The sequence below is a fragment of the Astyanax mexicanus genome, chromosome 21, assembly GCF_023375975.1.
Source record: "Astyanax mexicanus isolate ESR-SI-001 chromosome 21, AstMex3_surface, whole genome shotgun sequence".
NCBI lineage: Eukaryota > Metazoa > Chordata > Actinopteri > Characiformes > Acestrorhamphidae > Astyanax > Astyanax mexicanus.
Window position 1 is genome coordinate 31,631,564 of NC_064428.1, and position 24,990 is coordinate 31,656,553.

A 24,990-nucleotide genomic window follows, 5' to 3' on the forward strand; every position below is an offset into this window, starting at 1 on the left:
TTACATTCATCCACCAATTCAACAGTTTATCTTGTGTCTTTAAAGCTATCTATCTGTCTGTCTAATAATTAAGAAAATTAATACTGTAGAAATGCAGGAATTCCAGCTAAGCGGTTAAGCGGATTCACACAAAATAACAGACAAATAATACTACTTTGCTACTGTTAAATACTGTAAATAACTTATTGCATCTTAAAACAACTTAAATCAGCTTAAAATGACTAAATAATAATAATGACTATTTTATCATCTAGACGTGTGCTGTTTTCAGAGCATTGAGAATCGTGATACTACACTTTATATCGATATTAAAGTCAAATCTGATGGTATTTACTGGTTTTGTGACGACTCTACTTCAGACACATTCAGACACACAGTACAGTGTACGGTTTTAACAAAGTCCCGCATGCAGCCACCTGCTCTTTCAACTTTTACAAACATTTCCCTCCCTCACACTGATCCTGAATCAGCCCCAGAGCTTCAGTTCTGATTCCAGAAGCCGGCGGCACGCTGATCCCAGACCTGCCCTTACAGAAACAGACAGGCAGACATGCGATACAGTGCCACAATGAAAGCGAGTTGTTTTTGATCAGCCTGAAGCCTTGATCTGGTCTGCAGGCACATCAAAGACCCGGCTAATGTATGGGGCTGTAAGGTACGGAGCAGACCGGCGAGGAACAGCACACACACTTATTACTGCGCCCACTTCTCTCTGATCTTTAACAAATGTAACTTTAATGGCGTCTGTTAAATCCTGATTTTATGGCAAGTCAGTGTCAGATATGGGCTTAAATAATAGTAACAGCCCTTAGAACTGCAGAGTTATTACTGCTGTTGTGCTACACTGTTTCAATTTAACTGAGTAATGACGTAATTTATTAATTAATAACAGTTTTTACAATTACTTGCTCTTTCGTTGATAGTTTTTAACTTTTCTGTTTGTTTTAACCCTTGTGTGGTGTTCATATTTTTGTTACTCGTTTACTTTGTTACTTGTATTTAATTCAGCAAAATTAAGCAATTTTACATTAAAATGCTTTACACATGCTTGCTTCACCTAAATTTCAAGCAATATAAACAGCTTACATGGTTAATATTTACCCTTTACCTTTCTTATGTTACATTTCTTTTAAAAAGTGCTACTCTTTTTTTATTAGTTTTTTAATAAAATGTAAAAGAAAATGAATTAAACTCAAGATATGAGTAGAAAATTTGTTTAGTTTCAAACTTACAAATGAAGCAATGTTTATTAGCCCTTGGCCAAACATACTGTATGTAATATAAATGTGTGTGTGTGGGGGGGTGTACAGTGTGTGTTTATCGAAAATGTGTTTTGATATATGTTTTTCACAAAAAATGAGCCAATGCCAATGAGTTAGAAATAAAAAATTTTTAGTATCATTTGATGAAAAATGAAAACGGGTCCCACAGACCCAAACACCACACGGGTTAATGTGAAGAAATGTCAAATACACAATAAATCCAAAAGGCAAAAAAAAAGAGTAGTCTGAATACAAAAATAAGTTCAGCAACAGTAAACAATCGATAGGAAATGTAAGGCAAAAGACTACTCAAACAATACAAAAAGAAGTCGGTAACAAGGAAAAACAATCAAAAGAAACGCTTAGTAAAAGAGCAAGCAAGCTAGATACAATACCCGGCAAGGAAGCAAAGAAAACAGGGGGGTATTTATACAAGTCAGTCCAGGTGTGGGTAATCAGAAGCTCGGCGAGCATGAACACCGTAGCATCACATGATTCGGGAGTCCAGGAAGTCCGCTGAGTGAGCATGCTGGGAAATGGAGTCCTTGTTATGAAGTTAAGTGTCCTGAACAGGCTGACTGACAGTGTCAGTACAGAAAGAACAAAAACTTGTATCTCCAAAAACCTCTTAAATAATTTGAGGTCAGCCTAAATTGAAAGTTAGTTTAATAGAATTTTTTTTCTTTTTATCAATTTCTTTGCTGCATAATTCTACTTTAGACTTTTTAAAGCCTCTTTAGGGTTATTTAAATGAAACAAATTTGTTTTTTTTTTCTTGCTTTTCAATTGAAACCGACTAAAATTAATTATAATAAGTTGATTCAACTCAAAAAAAGGAGAAATTATTCTTTATGGAATTAAACCCTACACCCATTTTATAGTTGTTTAAATGCTGACATCACAATGTTAGATGAGTATCTATGAGGTATCTGTAATGGATCATTCAGATAAAGTGTTACCGATTATCCTTTTTTTTTTACGTTTATTTGGGCATTTCCAGTGGTGCTTTGGGTTGTCTTAGCCATGCTTTTTTTCCCAGGAGTGGCCTGCCTTCTAAAATGACTCCACATGGGCATGGACAACTCATCCAGGAGGTCACAAAAAAACAGAGAACCCAAAACAAATCATGATTTTATTGATTAAGGAAAAAAAGCAATTCTAACAAACCTGCCACTATGTGAAAAAGTAATTTCCAATGGTGCTTTAAGTTGTCTTGGCCTCGTTTTTTTTTTTTTTTAACCCGTAACGACAAACCTATCACAGCACTACAGCAGCAGCAGCGTGGCCTGCAGCTCCAGCGTTTTCATATGTATTCAAAGCTGCTGGCTGCTTTTACAGCCCAAAGACTGCGCAGTACATGCATCAACAGGGCTGTAAAAACTTCCACCGGCGTACCTTTCAAACGGCTTCAGAGCGGCACAACGGCGCAGTGAGACCAGATGGGCTCGCTCTTCATTTTCTGAGGCTGTGCTAGAGGCTCCTGGAGTTTACACACACTTATACACACACACACACACATACACATATATATGTATATGTGTATGTGTGTGTGTATAAGTGTGTGTGTGCATGAAGATCTCCAGCAGTAATAACCGGCTCTGTGCAGGCTAATAAAGAGTGCTGTGGTGGGGAAGGTGACTTTCTCTTCAAAACACAGCTGCTTTATTACCATAACCCGCTACGGCCATATGGCCCAGCCCCTCAAACAAAGCGCGAGTGGAATTAACAGGGTTTTACCGTATGTTTCGGACACAGGACACATAGCGAGGAGGTGCGCTTACCTGTTACGGTAATCGTAAAATGGGAAGAGACATATGTGACTAATGCGTGCGCCGCTGTATTGCCATATGGCCAAATTATGGGAAGTCAACTTGGCGGAAATTGAGCGTGCTGGGTCCCACTTCCCGTAAGTAACGCACATGAGCTCAGAGGCGTGGAGCGATTACTATAATATGGAGAGGTTGTGCTATATTATACATTTACAGAACTGTGCAGAAGTTTTAGGCAGCTGTGGAAATTGGGTAAATCTTTAAATCTCAAAAGTGAGTATGTCTTTGACTGTAAAACACTGCTTACTACAGTAAAGAGAAAAATTCAAATTCATTGACATCTTTCAGTCTGGAAAAGGTTAGAAAGTCATTCCTAAGGCTTTGGAACTCCAGAAAACCACAGTGAGAACTATTATTCACAAATAGAGAAAACATGGAACAGTGGTTAACCTTCCCAAAAGTCGCCAGCCTGCTGAAATCACTCCAAATGAGCATGGACAACTCAACCAGAAGGTCAGAAAACAACCTAGAACCCAGAACAAATCATGACTCTAAATGGGCATGGACAATTCATCCAGGAGGTCACAAAAGAACCCAGAACAAATCATGACTCTAAATGGGCATGGACAACTCATCCAGGAATCGCAAAAAATAACCCAGAACAACATCTAATGCACATGAGCTTAGAGGCGTAGAGGGATTACTGTCTTTGTGGTATATTATAAATGTACAGTACTGTGCAGAAGTCTTAGGCAGCTGTGGAAATTGGGTAAATCTTTGAATCTCAGAGGTGTGCATGTGTTTGACTGTAAAACACTGCTTACCATCTAGAGTAAAAAAAAAAAAAAAAAACGTTTTTTGTCATACTTTTTTAAAGTCATTGACACCTCTCAGTCTGGAAAAGGATAAAAAGTCCTTTCTAAGGCTTTGGGACTCCAGCAAACCACAGTGAGAACTATTATTCACAAATAGAGAAACAATGGAACAGTGGTTAACCTTCCCAAAAGTCGCCAGCCGGCTGAAATCACTCCAAATGTGCATGGACAACTCCTAGTCCGTCTCTGTCGTTTTTGCCCTCTCCTGTCTGTTTATTGTCCTTTGTGTTCCTGCACGTGCTCTGTGTTTTCCCTGTGTCTCTGTCTGAGTGTTCTCACCTGTGTACACCTGTGTGTGCAGCTCCGCCCCTCATTACCTGTTCCCCAGCTGTCTCCCATTTCCATTTCCTCCATGCGCATTTATACCTCAGCATTTCCTGTTTTCTTTGTCGGTTATTGTACGTTGTTAAATTCAGTCAGGTTTTTTTTTGGTCCCGTGTTTATGTACTCTGTGTTTCCTTTGTTTCAGTTCTTTAGGTCTTTCTTTGTTTATTTGTGTATTTCATTAAATTATTTCGCATTTGCGTCCGCTACACAACCCGTGACAAACAAATCTAGCAACCAAGGAGACCCAGGAAAATAATATACCAGATTAACCATGCACTACTTTTCCCGTCGTTACATTGGCCCTACTATAAAAATCAACTTGGCTTAAATTGAGCGTGCTGGGTCCCGCTTCCCAAAAGTAATGCATGTGAGCTTAGAGGCATGGAGCAATTACTGTGGTTGTGCTATATTATAAATTTACAGTACTGTGCATATGTCTTAGGCAGCTGTGGAAATTGAGTAAATCTTTGAAAAAACAACTTACAAAAGGTTACAAAGTCATTTTGAAGGCTTTAGGACTCCTGTGAACCACCGTGAGGGATTTTAATCACAAATAGAGGAAACATGGAACAGGAGTGGCCCGCCTGCTAAAATGACTTCAAAAGGGCAAGGACAACTCATCCAGGAGGTCACAAAAAAGAACCCAGAACAAGTTTTAAAGACCTGCAGTCCACACTCACCTAAGTTAAGTTAAGGTTTCATGTTCACTCGCCTCATAAATGTTCAGTGTGGCAAGAAATTTAGCAACCAGGGAGGCCAAATAAGACCCATCATTACATTGGCCCTATTATAGGAAATCAGCTAGAGCCTGTTGGGTGCTAGGTCCTGCTTCCCAAAAGTATATAAATGTACAGTACTGTGCATAAGCCCTGGGCAGCTGTGGAAATTGGGTAAATCTATGAATATCAGAAGTGAGAATGTGTTTGACTGTAACACACTGCTTACTATCTACAATGCTGCGAAAAAAAAAGTATTTGTCCCTTTTACAGATTTCTTTTGTATTTGCTTTTTGGTCATACTTAGAAGTCACTGATATCTATATCAGTCCAGAGGTTACAAAGGTTAACCTACACAGAAGTGGCTGTCCAGCTTAAATTTCTCAAAAGGGCATGGACAACTCATCCAGGAGGTTGTTACAGTAGCAAAGATGCACTGGCTTGCCCTCACAGGTTAAGCTAAGCTAGGGCTCTTCTCATTTGGAACAACAACCATGCACGTATTAAAATGCACCCGGTTCAAGGTATCAACAAAATGAGCTAACAAGCCAAGTAAAATGAGTCTAACCGAATAGTAAAGGTACCATGCAGCGTAAAATTGCATGCTATATCTTCCTCTTCCAGCCCAGCCTGGTGTCAGACTGAAGTTACAGTTGAGTAAGAGTCACTTTGGACTTGAATTTTGTTGAAGCAGCAGTTTGGCCTGCTGGGATATTAGGCTTGGTGCGGTATGCGAGCACTTTTAATTGCATTAAGACAATCTGTACTTAAAAATATTCCACTTATCTCTTCTCCGTGGACTGTTTGAGTGGGTGATTATAAAGGAGGACAGGCTATTTTTACAGGGGACGGCTGTGGGCGACAGAGGGAATATTTAGTAGAAGTCACTTAACTTAATGAAGCTCTGCACCTCTTTCTGTCTCTCTCTCTCTCTCTCTCTCTCTCTCTCTCTCTCTCTCTCTTTCTGTGATTCACTCAGTCTTTCTCTCTCTCTCATTCTCTTTTCTTTCCTTTTTCTCTCGTTTCTAGTGGACACAATTACACCTTAACTTTATTATATACTCTGCTTTTTCTCCTGCCTCCATTTGTCTGTTTTGTCCGCCATTGTGAACACTGAGAAATGGCTGGAAAATACTAATAACACTCGATCAGTCCAATTTATTTACTTATTTATCTTGGAACAGCTAAATAATTCAGTTAATCAGAAATTTGATAAAAGACAATTCAGAAGAAACCAAAACAGGGTTGAAAAAAAAAACATAGTAGAGATACGAGGGACACCAACATCTCAGTGATATGTGAAAGACATCCTGGCTAACATCGCTAATCACGCATTTATCAGAGCAGCTAAGACTCCAGCTACCAGCTACAGCAACCTACAAGTGTAGAGCAGGATCTACAAGCCCAGCTGCAACTGCAATCCATAATGTTCTATCCAGAATATAGAAAACCAACATAACTATATCCTTATTTTACACATATTATCCATGTTTTAGCTCCACAACACCACAGGACAATGCTGGGAGACTATTATCAGTCCAGCAGTGCCAAAAAACGTTTGCTCAAATGCTAAGTAGATGCTTGGGTGTTGATACGTAGGTGGTTGCTGAGGTGTTGCTATGGTATCTGTGGCGATTGCTATGGTGTTGCTAAGTGGTCACTACTAGGTGGTTGCTGAGGTGTTGCTTTTGTGTCCGTGATGGATGGTGGATGGATGGTGTTCCTAAAGTGTTGTTAGGTAGTTGCCAGTTGGTTGTTAAAGTATTGCTGTGGGAGCTGGTTTATCCAGCAGCTCCTCCACATACACATAGTACTAGGCCCCTCCTTATTCGTTCTATGGAGGAAAAATCGTACAACTATTGTACAAAAACCTTACATCATATCGTTTACGCGATGAGTTCTATAAGCTTGCCAAATTTGGTCTTCGAATATCTCAAAAATTGTGGCGTACATGGGTGCGCACTTTGGCTCCCCATTCATTCGTAATGGACAAAAAAAAAATCAGACGCTACTTCTTTTTTTCTCCGAGTCAAAAAGCTTCGTTCCAACATTTTTGATCTTGAAAATGGCGACACAGTATAGACCATACACCACTCAGCACTAACTATTTTGATATCTTTTGATCGAATAATTCCGACAGACAGAAATAAAAGCAGTTAAACTCGTTACAACACAAAGTGCAATTTTGCAAAATGTTATTTTACAAATGCTCTCTCTCCCTTTCTCTCTCTCTTTTTTTTTCTCTTAGTTCGACTATCAGCCACTTACTCATTCCTCCCCTCCACCCCCCACCCATCACCACCTCTCCATTCTTGGACGTCCTTCACTTGAGAAACTGCATTAAAAGCCTGGGTGGTGTAGCTCTTTGGCCGGAGTGCGTTTTTAAGCACATATAGAGGAGTATGGCATCCATTTAAAGAAGCAGGTGCTCAAAATCTCACCTTCTGCCTCTGATATCTGATAAAGTCTGATTAGATTTAACTGCCTCCGTCTCTCTCTTTCTCTCTCTCTCTTCTTCTCTTTACCACCCCTCCCACCCCCCTCTTCCCCGCGCTCTCCAGATTCACTTAGCTGACCAAAGCATCTTTATCTGATCTCTCCGTCTTGGCAGGAGAGAGAGGCGTGCTGTCACATCCAAGGTGTTTCAAAGATGAAAAACAATCCATCTCTCTCTTCCTCCTGCAAACCACCCCCCCCCCCACCCCACGTAACCCCCCGCTCGGCAAAAAAAGCACAGCGCCCGGAGGAATGTGATTAGCGGAGTGCCGGTGTCAGGGCGTGCTGTGGCTGTGGAGGTTTAGGCTAGGCTAAAAAATGTCCAAAAGTTTGTGGACAGCCCTGTTTTAAGTTTTGGCTATACAAAGCGATCAGAGACCCTATCTTACAATCTGCAAAAGGTGTGTCATAATGCTAATTGCTATCTTACACCCCAACAGCCAACTATTTTATGCCTTCCACCTGCATCGTTTAACAAGCAACGGTGATTCTGAATATATCAACACTGAAGGGCGTGGTGGTCTGGAAGTGAGGTGTGTTCAGGTACATTTCTGACTTATTGCTATCTTGGCAACAGAAAACACAGCTGCTGACGCTGCTGACTGAATACAACCCAAACAGAAATTTATGGCAGAAATTTTCCTCATTTTGTTGCTATTTAAACGTTGCAGATGGAAGATGTAAAAAATAGACTGTTGGCTGTCGGGGTGTAAGCATCGCAATGCACCTTATGCAGGGTGTAAGATAGGGCCCTCTGACTTACTATCACTTTTTATTAATTCAATCAAATTCTCACAGCAGCAGTGCTCCAAAAATCTAGTAGCAAGATAAATACAAATCTGTATAAATGTTTTTTTAATACCCTTGATTTTAAGGAAGCAAAGAAGGAGAAAGTGTCCCAAAACGTTTGAAAATATAATTTATAAAAAAAAAAACAGCTATAAAGAGTTAACTTTTGTCATGTCCCATGGAAGCCAAGAACACTGCACTGACCTGTGGGATACGTGTGTGCGGTTTCCTGTATTAAATATGGTTGTGATTCTGATTTCTAATTCCCTTGTCTATTCACATGGACAATTCTAGCCAGACACTGCCGGTTACGATCATTATCACACACTGTGTCTGCTGTCCACTGTGGGTAGTAATCTCTCTTTTACATATTGCTGGTACACACGTGACACTGTGTATAGCAGGAGTGTCTATCGGAAAGAACTTGACGATACGATACAATGTATTGCAATATATTTCGATACTGTAAACGATTCTATATACTGTGATTGATTAATCAAATTTTAGGAATACTGGGGGCTCTGAGTGGTTCAGCAGGCTAAGCGCTACAACTATGATCAGGAGATCGCCGGTTCGAATCCTGTTCATGTAGCTTGCCATCGGCTGCTGGAGCCCTGAGAGCAGTTGGTAAAGAGGTGGTGACTGACTTCACATGTATCGGAGGAGGCATATGCTAGGCTTTACGCTCCTTGTGTACACTACTAGTGAAAGGGGGAGTCCTAATAAGTGGGTTGGATAATTGGCTCTGTAATTGGGGGTGAAAAGAAGATAAAAAATAAAATAAAAAATTAGGAACACTATCAGAGTAAAAACACACATTTACACATATTTATAAAATCTGAGTAAAAGAAATGTTCACTTTTTGGGAATCTAAAGACAAAGTACACAGAGAACACTGATATCTAACACAACACTAAACGAAAGAAACCACTTCTGACACCAATCTTTAAAAGTTAGCTTATAATTCAAAATCGATACAGTACTGCCAAAAGTAATGCTGCAATATATTGAAGTATATCAATATGGATTAAGGCTTGTTACAAATTTCCCCAGGACAAATTTCCCCATCCATCTGGGACTCACGTCGCCTTGCCATGAGCACACGGGCAACCATTTAACCATTTATTTTCGAAGCCATCCATCTCCTGAGGCAACAATTCTTTGTGCTTTGTGACCGACCGATTTACGTACATACTACCATCCCATGACTTTTTGGCAGGACAGAGTAAAAGCTGCAGTTTCAGCAGGATCTGTTGGTGTTTGATGATGATGATGGGCTGATGTTGGGAGCAGCGAGACAGAGCTCTCTCCGTCTTTGAGCCGCGCCGCTGAACTACGCTGCCCCCCCGGAGGGACAGTCGATGCTGACTTAGCAGCAGCTGCCGCTCCCCTTTCTGCTGAAATCTGATTGATCCTTCTGTTGAATCCGTACCCGGCGCTGCTCCCGCCGCTCTCCTGAAGAAGACACTGGCAGCTTGTTTGATCATAAACACTCCTCCAACCAAGGTCATTCTGTCTTTCTCAAGCTCTCGTTTCAGATTCCTCAGGATAATGAACTTCCTCTTGCTTAAGTCCACCGCAGTCAGCATAAGAGCAAAAGAGGGGGGTGTGGAAGGTGCGGGAGGGAGGGTGGGTGGGGTAAAAACGTTGGAAAGTTGAAAAGCTCTGGGGCGGGTGAGGGATACCGTCTTTGAGCCCCGGACTCTTTGAGGAGCTGCAGAGGGGGGATGTTTTGATTTCTGATCTTGACACTTCCAGTTCTGCCCCCCGAAGATTCATTTGAAAGCAATGACAAAGAGGTCCTTCCTGCGCCGGGATGGCTAATGAATAGTAAGGAGGGCTCGCCCGGCGCAGGCCGCGTAGGTGTCTCCGAGTGTTTGCTTCAATCAAACCGGCATTTCATTTTTGAGGGAGTCTTAGAAAGTTCTCCGCGGTTCCTGTGGGCAAACGTTGGCATTTTGACAGTGATGACTCAAGCTAACTCGTGGGGTTTGACATTTTGTCCTTTAAGAAGAAAAAGTCAACTCTGAAATCCAGATGAAGACGCGCTTATTGCTTATCTGACTGTACATGCGTCCACCTATGTGACCTACAGCATGTTCATGTTCTGTGTTTCTGTCATTTTAGTGTGGGAGGTTTCATCATGGCTAAATTGGAGCAGCCTGGTGGCCAATCTTCATTAATTGCACATTACTGCACCAGTAAGAGCAGAGTGTGAAGGTTCAAGAGCACAGTTTTGCTCAAAATATTCCAATGTACACAACATTATGGGAGACATACCAGAGTTAAAAAGAGGACAAAATGTTGGTGCACGTCTTGCTGGAGCATCTGTGACCAAGACAGCAAGTCTTTGTGATGTATCAAGAGACACGGTATCCAGGGTAATGCCAGCATACCACCAAGAAGGACCAACCACATCCAACAGGATTAACTGTGGACGCTGTAAGAGGAAGCTGTCTGAAAGGGATGTTCGGGTGCTATGTCTCTCCAAACCATCACTAATTGGTGGAAACTTCACACTAGACCTCAAGCAGTTTGGACTGTGTGTCTCTACACTCTTCCTCCAGACTCTGGTCCCTTGATTTACAAATGAATAATTTGTTAGCTTGTTAGAATTAAAACTAAATTATAATTATATTATAATAATCACACCTCTCTCCCACACTCAGCTTTACCTGCGATCTCCAGCTTCTGAACTACGATATCACACGTGTGTACAATACTGCACACTGATGTCACTTCCTCACACAATAACATCACTACACACGGCACCTCCTGGAAGTCACTCACCGGAATATTGAAAACACCTGTACTCCACCATATATACTGTATACACTGTCACACGTCGCTGAATATTTGTTGGTTCTCCTCGATTTCCAATATACTGCCTATTTTCAAATGGAAGCAGTAGAAAGTTTAGATAATTGTGTGAAAATGTAAAGAGTAGTGGTGAAAAGTCGTCTGAAAAATAAATAATTACTCCAGTAAAGTATAGATAACCAACATTTCTACTTGACATCATTACTTGATACCTCTGTTCAGAACTTGTCCAGGTAGGGTCTCCATAGGGTCTTCTTGCACCCAGCCTGTGAACAAATCTACGGTGAACCCTGTACACCACTCATTGTCGTGGTTTGTCATTAAAAGCCAGTCGTTTGCAGCTCCAATCTACAAATTATTTGCGATGGAAACACAATCGCGCGCTAATAGGCCGACCCTTGTCATTATGCTCGCGCTTGATGTAAACGGTTGGGTCTAGGCGGATATTGGCTACAAATTGAAGCAGCTTCTTCATTATCTGCCTGAACTCGTCAGCTGCTCGGGCCTGACGGCTGCGGAGCGCGAGCTCGCTGTCTGTTTATCACACGCCTCTCATCTCACCGTGCGCGAGAGTGAGTTAAAGAGAGAGTGAGAGAGAGAGAGAGAGAGTAACGCTTGTTCTCATTAATCTAATGCACCGCGGCCCGGCTCATCATCGTTTATGTCTTTACTCCGGCGTGACTTTTATTATACGCACGCTTTCGTTAAACCATATTGGTTTTCTGGCGAGAGCTCCGCCACTGCTGCTCTCGCGCCAAACCGAGACATGGGAGAATCTTCTAAATCAAATGCAACGAGTCCAGGCGAGTCTTAGACAACCTCTAGCATCACACACATACACACATAGACATACTGTACATTTACATTTACCCACACTTACACACACTCTCTCGCACGCTCTCGCGCGCTCTCGCACACCTCCGCAGCTGGCCGGGCAGCATCGCTGTCTCTCCGCGGCGCAATGAGGAAAATAGTGCTGACTACTCGCCCTTGCAAAAGTCCTCATTAAGCTAATGAAAGCCTTCAAACGCAGAAACCAAACAAGGGTTCTGGGAGGTTATTACAGAAAATTACACCTCCAGGAGAGCTGGGGGAGAAAAAGAGAAAGAGGAGTAGGAGAAAAAAAGAAGAGGGGGAAAAAAAAAGCTCGTTCATTAATTCACGCTTGGCAAATCGCTAACTAATTTAGCCCCGCTGCCTTCCCTTTCCCACCCTAATGGATTATTTTCATAGAAATGTGAGCGAGCGTGTTGATTTTTTTTGTTCTCGGAACAGGCGCTCCGAGACCCCATGCATGAGCGGACTGAAAACACACAAAATTTTAATTCACATTAAGGCACATCAGGGGATCGACGATCGCTCGCACGAGCCGGCTCCCGCTAACGCCGCTGCGCCGCGCAGCAGACAGGACATAAATAAGCTAAATAGCTATCTGGGACTGAGGAAACGGTGGAAACGGTGGAAATTGTGGAAAATGAGTCCGAAGCTGTAGGCCTGTCCCTCAGGACGAGAGATTGAAAACTGCTTCTGACTGAATTCTTGTGGTTTACTACTTACAGATAGTAAAAGTAGTAAGTAGTATCTCAGTTTGGTCAACAACGCTACGCCTATATAAGACATAAATCATCGTCTTCCAATGAAAAAAACAAGTTTCTCCAAAACAGCAACTTTACAGGAGAGAAAAAAAAAAACATTCTTAACTATCAATGGAAGTCAATGTAAACAACTGTTTATTTCAGGTTAATTTTGGAGAAATTCTATTGGTCCATTCGAAATAAGTTAAATAGCTACCTTAACTCAATATAGTTCAGTTTAAAGTTCTCCTAACTCACATTTTTAACTTCTGCATCTCAATATGGTCAAATACAAGACATAACTTGTCGTTCTCCAATGAAAAACAAGTATCTCCAACACAGCAACTTCACAGGAGCGAGAAAAAAACTTTACTTTTGATGGAAGTCAATGTAGAAAGAGTTTATTTCAGGTGATTTTGGAGAATTTCTATTGGTCCATTTATCAAAATTGGACACAATGTACGAGACAGTTGTTTTGTTGAAATTATGTAGTAAACTAAAAATCAACAAAAATGGAGATAAAACTAAATATGCTAAATAGATACCTGGGACTGAAGAAACGGTGGAAATGGTGGAAAATGTGGAAAATGAGTCCGGCGCTGTAGGCCTGTCCCTCAGGCCCTGAGATTAAAAACTTTTTCTAAATTAATTCATGTGGTTGTATTGTCCCTTTTACTTCTTTTATGATTTTAGTTCAGTCAAAAGGTTCTTCTAACTCAAATTTGTGCATCTGTATCTCAGTTTGGTCAACAACACCTACTGAGCTGAGCCTGAAAAGCATTTTTAAAACAAGCTGTAACTAAAATTGATAAATTTGTTTGAGTTAACTCAATATAGTTCAGTTAAAAGTTCTCCTAACTCACATTTTTTACTTCTGCCTCTCAGTGTGGTCAAAAGTAAATACTGACATAAATTAACACAAGACATAAAACAATGAAAAACAAGTTTCTCCACAACAGCAACTTAACAGAAGAGAGATAAAACCTTCTTAAATATGAATAGAAGTCAATATAAAAAATGTTTATTTCAGATAATTTTGGAGACATTTCATTTGAAATCAGCTAAATGGCTATCTGGGACTAAGGGAATGGTGGAAATTGAGTCTGGAGCTGTAGTTCTGTTCCTCAGGACGTGAGACTGAAAACTGTTTCTGACTGAATTTTAGCGGTTGTATAGTCACGTTTACTTCTTTTATGGTGTTATACAGTGTAATACTGTCAGTACTGTCAATTTCTTATCAAGGCCAAAACAATGTAGTAAAGTAATTAATTTCAGAGAGTTTTTTTGAGTTAACTCAACTTAGTTTAGCCAAAAGTTCTCTTAACTTTTAACTCTTAACTAACATTTGCATTTCACCTTGTTTAGAAACAAATTTTGAATTGAGCTTTAAAATCAATAGTAAATGAGCTGCAGCCTGCAATCGATTTTAAAACAGCTAAAATGTATATTTTTAATTGAACTCAACTTAGTTCAGTCAAAAGATTATCCAAAAACTCAAACTTACTTACTTCTACTTATTTTACAGCATCTGCAGTTGTAAATGTATCTTTCGAGTTAACTTTATTTACTTTAGTCAAAAGCTCCCATAACGTAAACTATTTGAAATTGAGTTAAGTCTTGGGACCATTAATGAATTAGCTGTAGCAGAAAAGTAATTAAACACATCTGTCTTTTAAGTGTCTTTTGAGTTAACGTAGTTTAGTTTAGTCAAAACTCATAAAACTCAAACAATTTTTGCTTCTGCATCTCAACTTGATTAAAAGTAAATATTGGTTTAAAAACATATGTAACATACTAAAATCAAAAAAGCATTTTATTAATTAGTCAACTCAACTAATCTTACACAAGATTTAATTAATTTCAGATGCAGTGCTTTTACTTTTTGTATATTTTTTAAATTCAACTAAAGATGTATTGTTGATATGTTTAATGTTTGTGTTTGTTTGATTTAGTAGAACCTTTGATTAAACTAAGTTGAGTTAACTCAAAAAAACACCTTTTACACCAGTTATTTTTTCATCGTAATTAAGTTAATTCATTTTACACTTGATTCTCAGGCAGTTCTGACTAAAACTGAGTCAAGGTTTAACATCAGGCAGATTCGTAAACAGTAGCGAAACACATCTGACCTTTCTCTGCATGCGTCCTCCTCGTCTCGTGGCTTATGTCTTGGGTTGCCAGATCTCCCTCTTTGGGACCCGGGGGCGCACTAGGAGACAGGCCTAACAGGGCGTGACCCAGAGAAAGGCCGTTCTGATGAACATCTGCAGGGAGGAGAGAGGGAGAACAGAAGAGCTGGCATTTTAATACCCGGACATTTCATTAATATGACACTCATTATTAAAAACCTCATTATACGAGAGGGAGACCACACAGCTCGGCAGTTTTGGGGTCTTTTGTGATTGTTGAGCTCTTTATAACTGGGCTGAATCAGGGAAAAACACAGAAGGCCCTATTGTACACCCTGCTCGAGCACACATTGTTAAAATAGCGTCAGAATTTAGGAACAAATCTACACTGATGGTTTGGCGTGGTGGTCTGGAAGTGAGGTGTGTTCAGGAAAATTTCTGACGAGTTTCTATTTTTGTGGTGAAAAACATAGAAGCTCCACTGACTGATTAAAACCCTGACAACAGCCAAAAATCTGAGTACGCAAACCCGACATTTAACTCAACAATAAACAGAATAAAGAATATAAAAAACATTGCTGTTCCCTTAAATCCTTAAATGAGCTGCTGAGACGTGAATTAAGAGGCAAGGAATTCAAGTAATTAACTCTTGATGAGTTCAGCACAGCTGTTAACTAAAAGCCTAAATTCCAGGTGACTCTACCTCATTAAAACCGATTGAGAAAATCCAGCAGAGATGTGAAAAACTGTCTAATTTAAGCAAGAAGTGCTACTTTTTTTAGAATCTATTTTTTTAATGACTTAATCTTCAACACAGAACATTTTAAAATATTGAAAAAGCACTAAATTTAAGGTTAGTTTAAACATTTGACTTGTTTTGTATACCTAATATAGGATCATACAGTGTCACAAAACCACACAATTATGACTATTAAACATAAGATCTTCAGCATCTCAACAAAGACTAATGCTAGCAAGCTAGCTAAATTAGCTCCAAAGCTATAGAGCTCAGCTTTACTTTACTTTTAAAGCTGTAAAGTCTGATTCTGAGGTCAATAAAGCCCAAAAACCAAATTTCACTGAGAAAAAACTCAGCTAAACTAATAAAGACAGCAGATTTCCAGCGATGTGACGCTAAAGGTAAAGTGCCTCCGAGTTCAATTCTGAAGATGAGCTGAATAAAAGGGTTTAAAGCACCTCCATCTTGCCCTGAAGGATGCGGCGCGTGATTTTGAGGTCGTATCCTCGTATCAGTTACCCTTGGTATAACGTTTATATATTAAGCTGGATGGTAAAAGCAGAAGGCATGGCATGTGCTCATGTAGTTTTATTTCCTGCTCCGGATTCTCTGAGAGCCTCACTTTCAGCAGATTATACTGTATCATCTTATACTTAATGCTAAAAGCTTGGCACACTTGCAGGTCTGTGCGCGCTGGTCTGGTCGCACATTATCATAAAAGCATATTTCCCCGAATGCTGCGTGAGTGGACTGTGCTGGCCAGCGGCGGCAGCAGCAGTAGTGTGATAGTGTGTATTATATTGTATGTATAAGTGGGAGTCTGAAGAAAAAGAAGTGAAAAAGGTGAAAAACTGCTAAACTAAAATTTCTCGTTAATAGTTTCTTAGTGGGTATACACCAGGGGTGTCCAAACTACGGCCTGCGGGCCATTTGCGGCCCGTTTCCTTTTTTGGAGCGTCCCACGAGGTATTTAAAAATAGAATGAAAGTTGGCCTGCTGTTAAACAGGTTTTTATAATGTGAGATTCAAAGTTTGAACGCTAGGAGTCAGAAACGGGCCAAAGAGTCTAAAAGCGGAGAGGGTGTGCATTTCTAGCGCAGAAAAACGGGCCAAAGAGTCTAAAAGCGGAGAGAGTGCGCATTTCTAGCGCAGAAAAACAGGCCAAAGAGTCTAAAAGCGGAGAGAGTGTGCATTTCTAGCGCAGAAAAACAGCCCAAAGAGTCTAAAAGCAGACAGGGTGCACATTTCTAGCGCAGAAAAACAGGCCAAAGAGTCTAAAAGCGAAGAGGGTGCGCATTTCTAGCGCAGAAATACTGGGCAAAAGAGTCTAAAAGCGGAGAGGGTGCGCATTTCTAGCGCAGAAAAACGGGCCAAAGAGTCTAAAAGCGGAGAGAGTGTGCATTTCTAGCGCAGAAAAACAGGCCAAAGAGTCTAAAAGCGGAGAGGGTGCGCATTTCTAGCGCAGAAATACTGGGCAAAAGAGTCTAAAAGCGGACAGAGTGTGCATTTCTAGTGCAGAAAAACGGGCCAAAGAGTCTAAAAGCGGAGAGGGTGTGCATTTCTAGCGCAGAAATACTGGGCAAAAGAGTCTAAAAGCGGAGAGGGTGCGCATTTCTAGCGCAGAAAAACGGGGCAAAAGCGTCTAAAAGCGGAGAGGGTGCGCATTTCTAGTGCAGAAAAATGGACCAAAGAGTCTAAAAGCGGAGAGGGTGCGCATTTCTAGCGCAGAAATACTGGGCAAAAGAGTCTAAAAGCGGACAGAGTGTGCATTTCTAGTGCAGAAAAACGGGCCAAAGAGTCTAAAAGCGGAGAGGGTGCGCATTTCTAGCACAGAAATATTGGGCAAAAGAGTCTAAAAGCGGAGAGGGTGCGCATTTCTAGCGCAGAAATACTGGGCAAAAGAGTCTAAAAGCGGAGAGGGTGCGCATTTCTAGCGCAGAAAAACGGGGCAAAAGCGTCTAAAAGCGGAGAGGGTGCGCATTTCTAGTGCAGAAAAATGGACCAAAGAGTCTAAAAGCGGAGAGGGTGCGCATTTCTAGCGCAGAAAAACTGGCCAAAGTTTCTAAAAGCGGAAAGGGTGCGCATTTCTAGCGCAGAAATACTGGGCAAAAGAGTCTAAAAGCGGAGAGGGTGCGCATTTCTAGCGCAGAAAAACGGGGCAAAAGCGTCTAAAAGCGGAGAGGGTGCGCATTTCTAGTGCAGAAAAATGGACCAAAGAGTCTAAAAGCGGAGAGGGTGCGCATTTCTAGCGCAGAAAAACGGGCCAAAGAGTCTAAAAGCGGAGAGGGTGCACATTTCTAGCGCAGAAAAACGGGCCAAAGAGTCTAAAAGCGGAGAGGGTGCACATTTCTAGCGCAGAAAAACGGGCCAAAGAGTCTAAAAGCGGAGAGGGTGCGCATTTCTATCGCAGAAAAACGCGGCCAAAGAGTCTAAAAGCGGAGAGAGTGTGAATTTCTAGCGCAGAAAAACAGGTCAAAGAGTCTAAAAGCGGAGAGGGTGCACATTTCTAGCGCAGAAAAACGGGCCAAACAGTCTAAAAGCGGAGAGGGTGCACACTTCTAGCGCAGAAAAACTGGCCAAAGAGTCTAAAAGCGGAGAGGGTGCACATTTCTAGCGCAGAAAAACGGGTAAAAGAGTCTAAAAGTGGAGAGAGTGCGCATTTCTAGCGCAGAAAAACGGGCCAAAGAGTCTAAAAGCGGAGAGGGTGCGCATTTTTAGCGCAGAAAAACGGGCCAAAGAGTCTAAAAGCGGAGAGAGTGCGCATTTCTAGCGCAGAAAAACAGGCCAAAGAGTCTAAAAGCGGAGAGAGTGTGCATTTCTAGCGCAGAAAAACAGCCCAAAGAGTCTAAAAGCAGACAGGGTGCACATTTCTAGCGCAGAAAAACAGGCCAAAGAGTCTAAAAGCGAAGAGGGTGCGCATTTCTAGCGCAGAAATACTGGGCAAAAGAGTCTAAAAGCGGAGAGGGTGCGCATTTCTATCGCAGAAAAACGCGGCCAAAGAGTCTAAAAGCGGAGAGAGTGTGAATTTCTAGCGCAGAAAAACAGGTCAAAGAGTCTAAAAGCGGAGAGGGTGCACATTTCTAGCGCAGAAAAACGGGCCAAACAGTCTAAAAGCGGAGAGGGTGCACACTTCTAGCGCAGAAAAACTGGCCAAAGAGTCTAAAAGCGGAGAGGGTGCACATTTCTAGCGCAGAAAAACGGGTAAAAGAGTCTAAAAGTGGAGAGAGTGCACATTTCTAGCGCAGAAAAACGGGCCAAAGAGTCTAAAAGCGGAGAGGGTGCGCATTTTTAGCGCAGAAAAACGGGCCAAAGAGTCTAAAAGCGGAGAGGGTGCGCATTTTTAGCGCAGAAAAACAGGCAAAAGAGTCTAAAAATAACTCAAATTATCTCTGGAATACACAAAGCCCAGGAACGAGCCCACAGTCGCTTCTTCCTCTTCTTTTTGCGTTTTTCTAAGCATAAAAGTTCTTCTGTAACCATGATTGTCAGATTCTATCCGCTTCTTCCTCTTCCGTGATGACCTACGAACTCACGCAAGGACGTGGGCGATGATTGGTCGGTGACTAACGTATAGAGTTGCCAGTTCCCTGAGCAGGACACGAACCGAAGATTACTGCTTAATCTGACATAGTGAACAAAAGTGAGGGAAAAAAATGTCGTGTAGTCTGACAATGGCATTAGGGTGCACTCACACTAGGCACTAGGTTTGGTTGAATCGAGCTGGAGCACAGTTCTGCCCTCCCCCCACTCCCCCACTGGCCTGCACTCACACTACGTTTAAACAATCCGTGCCCGAGCACTCTTACATCACTACTCACTGCTCAGTGGGCTTGCCGGTGTTGTGCCGAATTTAACCCCCCTGCCATGTGCTCAGACACTAATTGCACTCACACTGCATGTGTACTGCCCTCGAGTCCTAGTGAAGCGTGCTCTGGCCCACCTCTGGTACAGTGGTTTGAGAGCATCAGTTGTAAAGTTGTGAAGAGGCAGAGTTACAGGTATACAGTGATTCTCACTGAATAATGTTCTAATCCATATCATGGCAAGAACTACTCGACTAAGTAAAGAAAATAAGTATCATTGAAAGTGCAGTTGCAAAGACCATAAAAAACGTGATGATGAAACTGGCACTCATTAGGACCGCACCAGGAAAGGAAGAGTAAGCATTCCCTCTGTTGCACAGGATACTTGTATCAGAGTTACCAGCCTCAGAAACCGCAAGTGTAGTTTACATAGTTTACTACGTACGTGGCCGGTCTGAGGAACTCTCAGTGTGGGCTGGAGAGCTGGACACACTGCTGCTCTGCCTGGAGGACAAGTGACTTCCCGATCTGCGACAGTCATCCAGAGACGGAGCCGGGGACGGACTGTCTGGAACTCGCTCCTGTAACAGATCACAGTTCATTAAAGCTAGTTAGATCAACAGAAATAAGCCTGTGACGACCATTGCTATTGGCTTTTAATCTGCTGAATGAGTTTCCTTGATTTTACCAAATTAAAAACCTCTGGAATATAATCAAGAGGAAGATGGATGATCACAAGCCATCAAACCAAACTGAACTGCTTGAATTTTTGCACCAGGAGTAAAGGCATAAAGTTATCTAAAAGTAGTGTGTAAGACTGGTGGAGGAGAACATGATGCCAAGATGCATGAAAACTCTGATTAAAAATATTGATTTCTGAACTCTTAAAACTTTATCAATATATGAATATATTTTCTTTGCATTATTTGAAGTCAATTTGAAGGCAATTTGACCATTTTTAATTTTCTGCAAATAAATTCTTTAAATTACAATAGTTTTATTTGGAATTTGGGAGAAACGTTGTCTGTAGTTTATAGAATAAAACAACAATGTTCATTTTACTCAAACATAAACCTATAAATAGCAAAATCAGAGAAACTGAATCAGAAACTGATGTGGTCTCTTAATTTTTTCCAGAGCTGTAAGTGTAAATAAGTTCAGATTGTATATGTCATGTGATGTGTCCAATATAGCCCAAATTTTAACCCACCCCCTTTTTTATCTCTGTTTTAACTGAATACAGTGAAATCAATACCTTAATGACTGAAGTGGCCATTCTAGAAGAGTCATTATGGGCCTGGACGGCAGCGGCCATGTTGGCGATGGTGCTCAGGTGGTTCATCTGGTTCATGGCCATGGTGACCGAGGCAGGGGGCAGGCTGACGGGGATCAGGGGATGTGACATCATCATGAACGGCAGCTCCAAACCTGCTGAACAAAACACAACATTAGGTAATCATGTACTATTTAGACACTTCTTCAAACTCGAATTCCAGATTTTACTAGAATTGTGACAAATAAAATATTTTGGGTTACAATTGGGTACATTCAATAGAGAATCATTTACTTTTACCATAGAGTTTGGTTGCATTTAATAGACATTTAGTTGAATGTTAGTTACATGTCATCTATAATGGTATCTATAATGGACCATCCAAATAATGTGATATCTAAAAGACCATGGTGTACTATGTTTTTAATAACAATAAAAGCAGAATAATTTGGTGTTAGGAGTCTTGCCCAAGGACTTCTATTGTGTTAGGCCATATGCTCACCCAAACAGGACAAACAATTTAACCCCTGGAACCCTAAGGTTTATTATTCAGTTATTATTCCTAATTATTTAGTCTGAAACTGTCTAGTTTTGCATTTTGTATGTCGTCGCTGTCCAATGAAAACAACAAGTATCTCAAAAACAGCAACATTACAGGAGAGAGAGAAAACTTTCAAACTTTTAAACTTTGAATGGAAGTCAATGTCAAAATAGTTAATTTCAGGTCATTTTGAAGTATTTCTATTGGTCCATTCATCACAAAGATACTTGTTTTTCATCGGACAGCGACGATATACAGTATACACTATAGCAAAGTCCCACAGGGCTCTATAGTAGGGTCTCTGTAATTGAGGTTTAAGAGTAAATAAACCTGGGCGCTTACATACAGAGTGTAATGGTTAACTGAGTGCAATTATGTCTAGTTTTACATTTTGCATATTGCTGCTGTCCAATGAAAAAAACAAGTATAAAAAACTTTTTAACTTTTAAACTTTCAATGGAAGTCAATGTAAAAAGTCTTCAGGTCACATTGAAGTATTTCTATTGGGCCGTTTCTTTTAAAAAAGTAACAGTTTGTGTGTTTAAATGTACTAAACTTAAAATCTACAAACTTGGAGATACTTATTTTTCATTGGACAATGACGATATACAGTATACAGTATAGCAAAGTCCCACAGGGCTCTATTGTAGGGTCTATGAAATTAATGTTTAAGCATAAATAAACATGGGCGCTTTCATACAGTGTTCAGAGTGTTAGGGGTTAACTGAGGGCAATTATGTCTAGTTTTTTATTCGCATATTCTTGCTGTCCAAAGTTAAAAACAAGTATCTCCAAAACAGCAACTTTATAGGAGGATGCCATCTATAATGGCATCTATAATCCAAATAATCCAAAAAATAAGATATCGAAAAGTCTTCTACTTCACTGTACAATGGCGCATTATGTTTTTAATAACAACAAAAGCAAAAGAATAAAAATAATAAAAGAAAAACAAGTATCTCCAAAGCAGCAACTTTATAGGAGAGAGAAAAATCCTTTTTAACTCAATAGTCAATAGAAGTATTTCTATTGGTCGGTTCGTCACAAAATCTTGGCTCAGAAAAAAAGGACAATTTGTGGGTTTAAATTATGTACTAAAGTTAAAATCGACAAAATTGAAGATGCTTGTTTTTCATTGGACAGTAACGATATACAGTATACACTATAGTAAAGTCCCACAGGGCTCTATTGTCGGGTCTCTGTTATTTATGGTTAAGAGTGTTTAATGGACTTTTAATAGAAGTCAATAGAAGTATTTCTATTGGTCGGTTCATCACAAAACTTTGGCTCAGTAAAGAAGGACAGTTTGTGGGTTCAAAATATGTACTAAACTTAAAAACAACAAAATTGAAGATGCTTGTTTTTTATTGGACAGTGACGATATACAGCATACAGTATAGTAAAGTCCCTCAGGGCTCTATTGTAGGGTCTCTGTAATTTATGTTTAAGAGTGTTTAAATTGACTTTTAATAGAAGTCAATAGAAGTATTTCTATTGGTCGGTTCATCACAAAACTTTGGCTCAGGAAAGAAGGACAGTTTGTGGGTTCAAAATATGTACTAAACTTAAAATCGACAAAATTGGCGATACTTGTTTTTCATTGGAAAGTGGCGATATACAGTATACAGTATAGTATACTGTATAGTATGGACAGCGACGATGTACAGCATACAATATAGTAAAGTCCCACAGGGCTCTATTGTAGGGTCTATGAAATTGATGTTTAAGCGTAAATAAACCTGGGCGCTTACACACAGAGTGTAAGGGGTTAACTGAGTGCAATTATAAGAGTGAGAAATTGCACAGTGGGCTCGTGTAGGGATTTAAGGTGTAAAAACAGCAGTTATTTCTGAAATCTCTGTGGTTTGTCGCAGTCGTAGGCTGTAGAATTAGGGCTTGGCGTGGCAGTGAGTATTGTCAGATCTGCTGGAGTCTGTCGCACGCTGCAGACCAATTAGCTGCTTCTGGAACCGCTGCAGATGTCTTCATCCATAACGACCCGGTGATAAATTAGACCACAGATGCTATTTGTAGTGCAACATGCGGCGCAACAACAACAACGGGTGCGAGTCGATTCGCCTCGTCCCCGATCTCTGACAGCCTGTTTACTTTACTCTACTGATCTGATATTGTTTTCATTATTATTTTTTTTATTTCCTTGTTTCAATTTATGTAGCAGTAATCAGTTTTTTTCAGATTTTGTTATTTATAGGTATATATTTGAGTAAAATGAACATTGTTGTTTTATTTTATAAACTACGAACAACATTTCTCCCAAATTTCAAATAAGAATATTGTCAGACCTCAAATAATGCAAAGAAAACAAATTCATATTCATAAAGTATTAAAAGTTCAGAAATCAATATTTGGTGGAATAAAACTGATTTAATCAGTTTTCGTTTTCATGCATCTTGGCATCATGTTCTCCTCCACCAGTCTTACACACTGCTTTTGGATAACTTTATGCTACTCACTCCTGGTGCTAAAATTCAAGCAGTTCAGTTTGGTTTGATGGCTTGTGATCACCCATCTTCCTCTTGATTATATTCTAGTGGTTTTCAATTTGGTAAAATCAAAGAAAAACATAATTTTTAGGTGGTCTCTTATTTTTTTCCTGAGCTGTATATCCTGTCCTCCTGACACTGTACTTACAAAGCCAAACAAATAAAAACACGTGAGTGTGTGTGTGAGTATATGTGTGTGTGTGTGTGTGTGTGTGTGTGAGAGTAAAGAAATTGGATCTGGTCTCTACTGGACAGGTCAGAGCTTGAGGTTACATTCAGCCACTCAGCTGCGGCTGCCTGTGGTGTACACAGCCACTTTGAAAGGCGTGGGATGAAAGGGAAAAAGCGAGGGAGGACATTTCAGCTCGTTTCCCTCAAAAGACTGGCGGCTTTTCTGAAGAGACGCTCCTGAACCGCGCTGGCCTCGCTGTAATGGATTCCGCTCGGGCCCGGCGCTGGACGAAATGGGAGAGAAAGGCCTGAGCTGTGATATACAGTAAACTGTCAAAGTCATTTTATCGGCCTTTATAGTTCAAAACTGTGGCTGAGAGGCTGAGAAAAGAGGCGAGGTGTGCTTTGGTACCAATCGCCAGGCCTGTTGCGACAATGGAAGCAAACCAATCACTTGCCCAGGGCCCCAAGCTGGCCTGGGGCCCTCAGACCCCCACTGATTACAAACTGCGTGAGCCCCCTTTAAATTCTGTGACGGTCAATGCAGGAAAGTGCGACGACACTGTTATCAGAATCCCCCTAAAGGTGGCGCTACCACTAGTTACTGACAGTAGTCAGCCAGCCAGGTTCGTCATTGCCGCAGCCGGCAAAATATGAACCTTTAGCAATCACGAAGAGATGGAGTTATCCATCAGGATGCCAGAAATGAAAGAAGTGATCATTTACATTGGATATATTAGAACTATATGTCTAGTGGAAATTGTGTAATTTAACTGCAGGTAGGCTGGCAACAAAAAATAGTGCAATTCAGTGCATTTTGCTTGGGGCCCCCAAATGTCTTGAAACGGCCCTGACAATCGCTCACGTGCCAAAGTCAGAGCACACCTGCCTCTTAAAGGGAACGAGACGTGCACACTGATTGGTTTATTTCACGGTATGGTGAAAACACACCCATGATTAAATAATTAAGTACATGCCTATTGCATTTTTTGAGACGCACAAAATGTTGTTTTTTGTGCCCTCACGATACCAAAGACACAACGACACGGCATAAATCCAGCTACGTGATGTGCAATTGACTGATGTGCTACAGATCGCTAAAATAGGACTTCACGAGGCCTTCTGGATGTATGACACTATACTGTTAATGGTCGTCTCTATCAAGAAAGAAGCAGGACTCCCTCCAGTCAGTTTATATCAGT

General features: G+C 40.8%; 2 protein-coding genes across 5 annotated transcripts in view; one reads left to right on the plus strand and one right to left on the minus strand.

Annotated features, from left to right (window-relative positions):
* tmem41ab (transmembrane protein 41ab) overlaps window positions 1-24,990 on the plus strand; it is a 519,270-nt gene that overhangs the window by 202,338 nt on the left and 291,942 nt on the right. The window lies entirely within an intron of this gene.
* dachc (dachshund c) overlaps window positions 1-24,990 on the minus strand; it is a 117,064-nt gene that overhangs the window by 19,139 nt on the left and 72,935 nt on the right. For 2 of the 4 annotated variants that reach the window (XM_022674613.2, XM_022674615.2), the window contains exons 4-6: window positions 20,555-20,730; window positions 19,745-19,880; window positions 14,758-14,892 (exon numbers count right to left, since the gene is read on the minus strand). In XM_022674613.2, coding sequence (XP_022530334.2) covers window positions 14,758-14,892; window positions 19,745-19,880; window positions 20,555-20,730 — 447 coding nt within the window. The remainder of the gene's footprint in view (window positions 1-14,757; window positions 14,893-19,744; window positions 19,881-20,554; window positions 20,731-24,990) is intronic. The other 2 variants (XM_022674614.2, XM_022674616.2) reach the window with 1 other exon arrangement.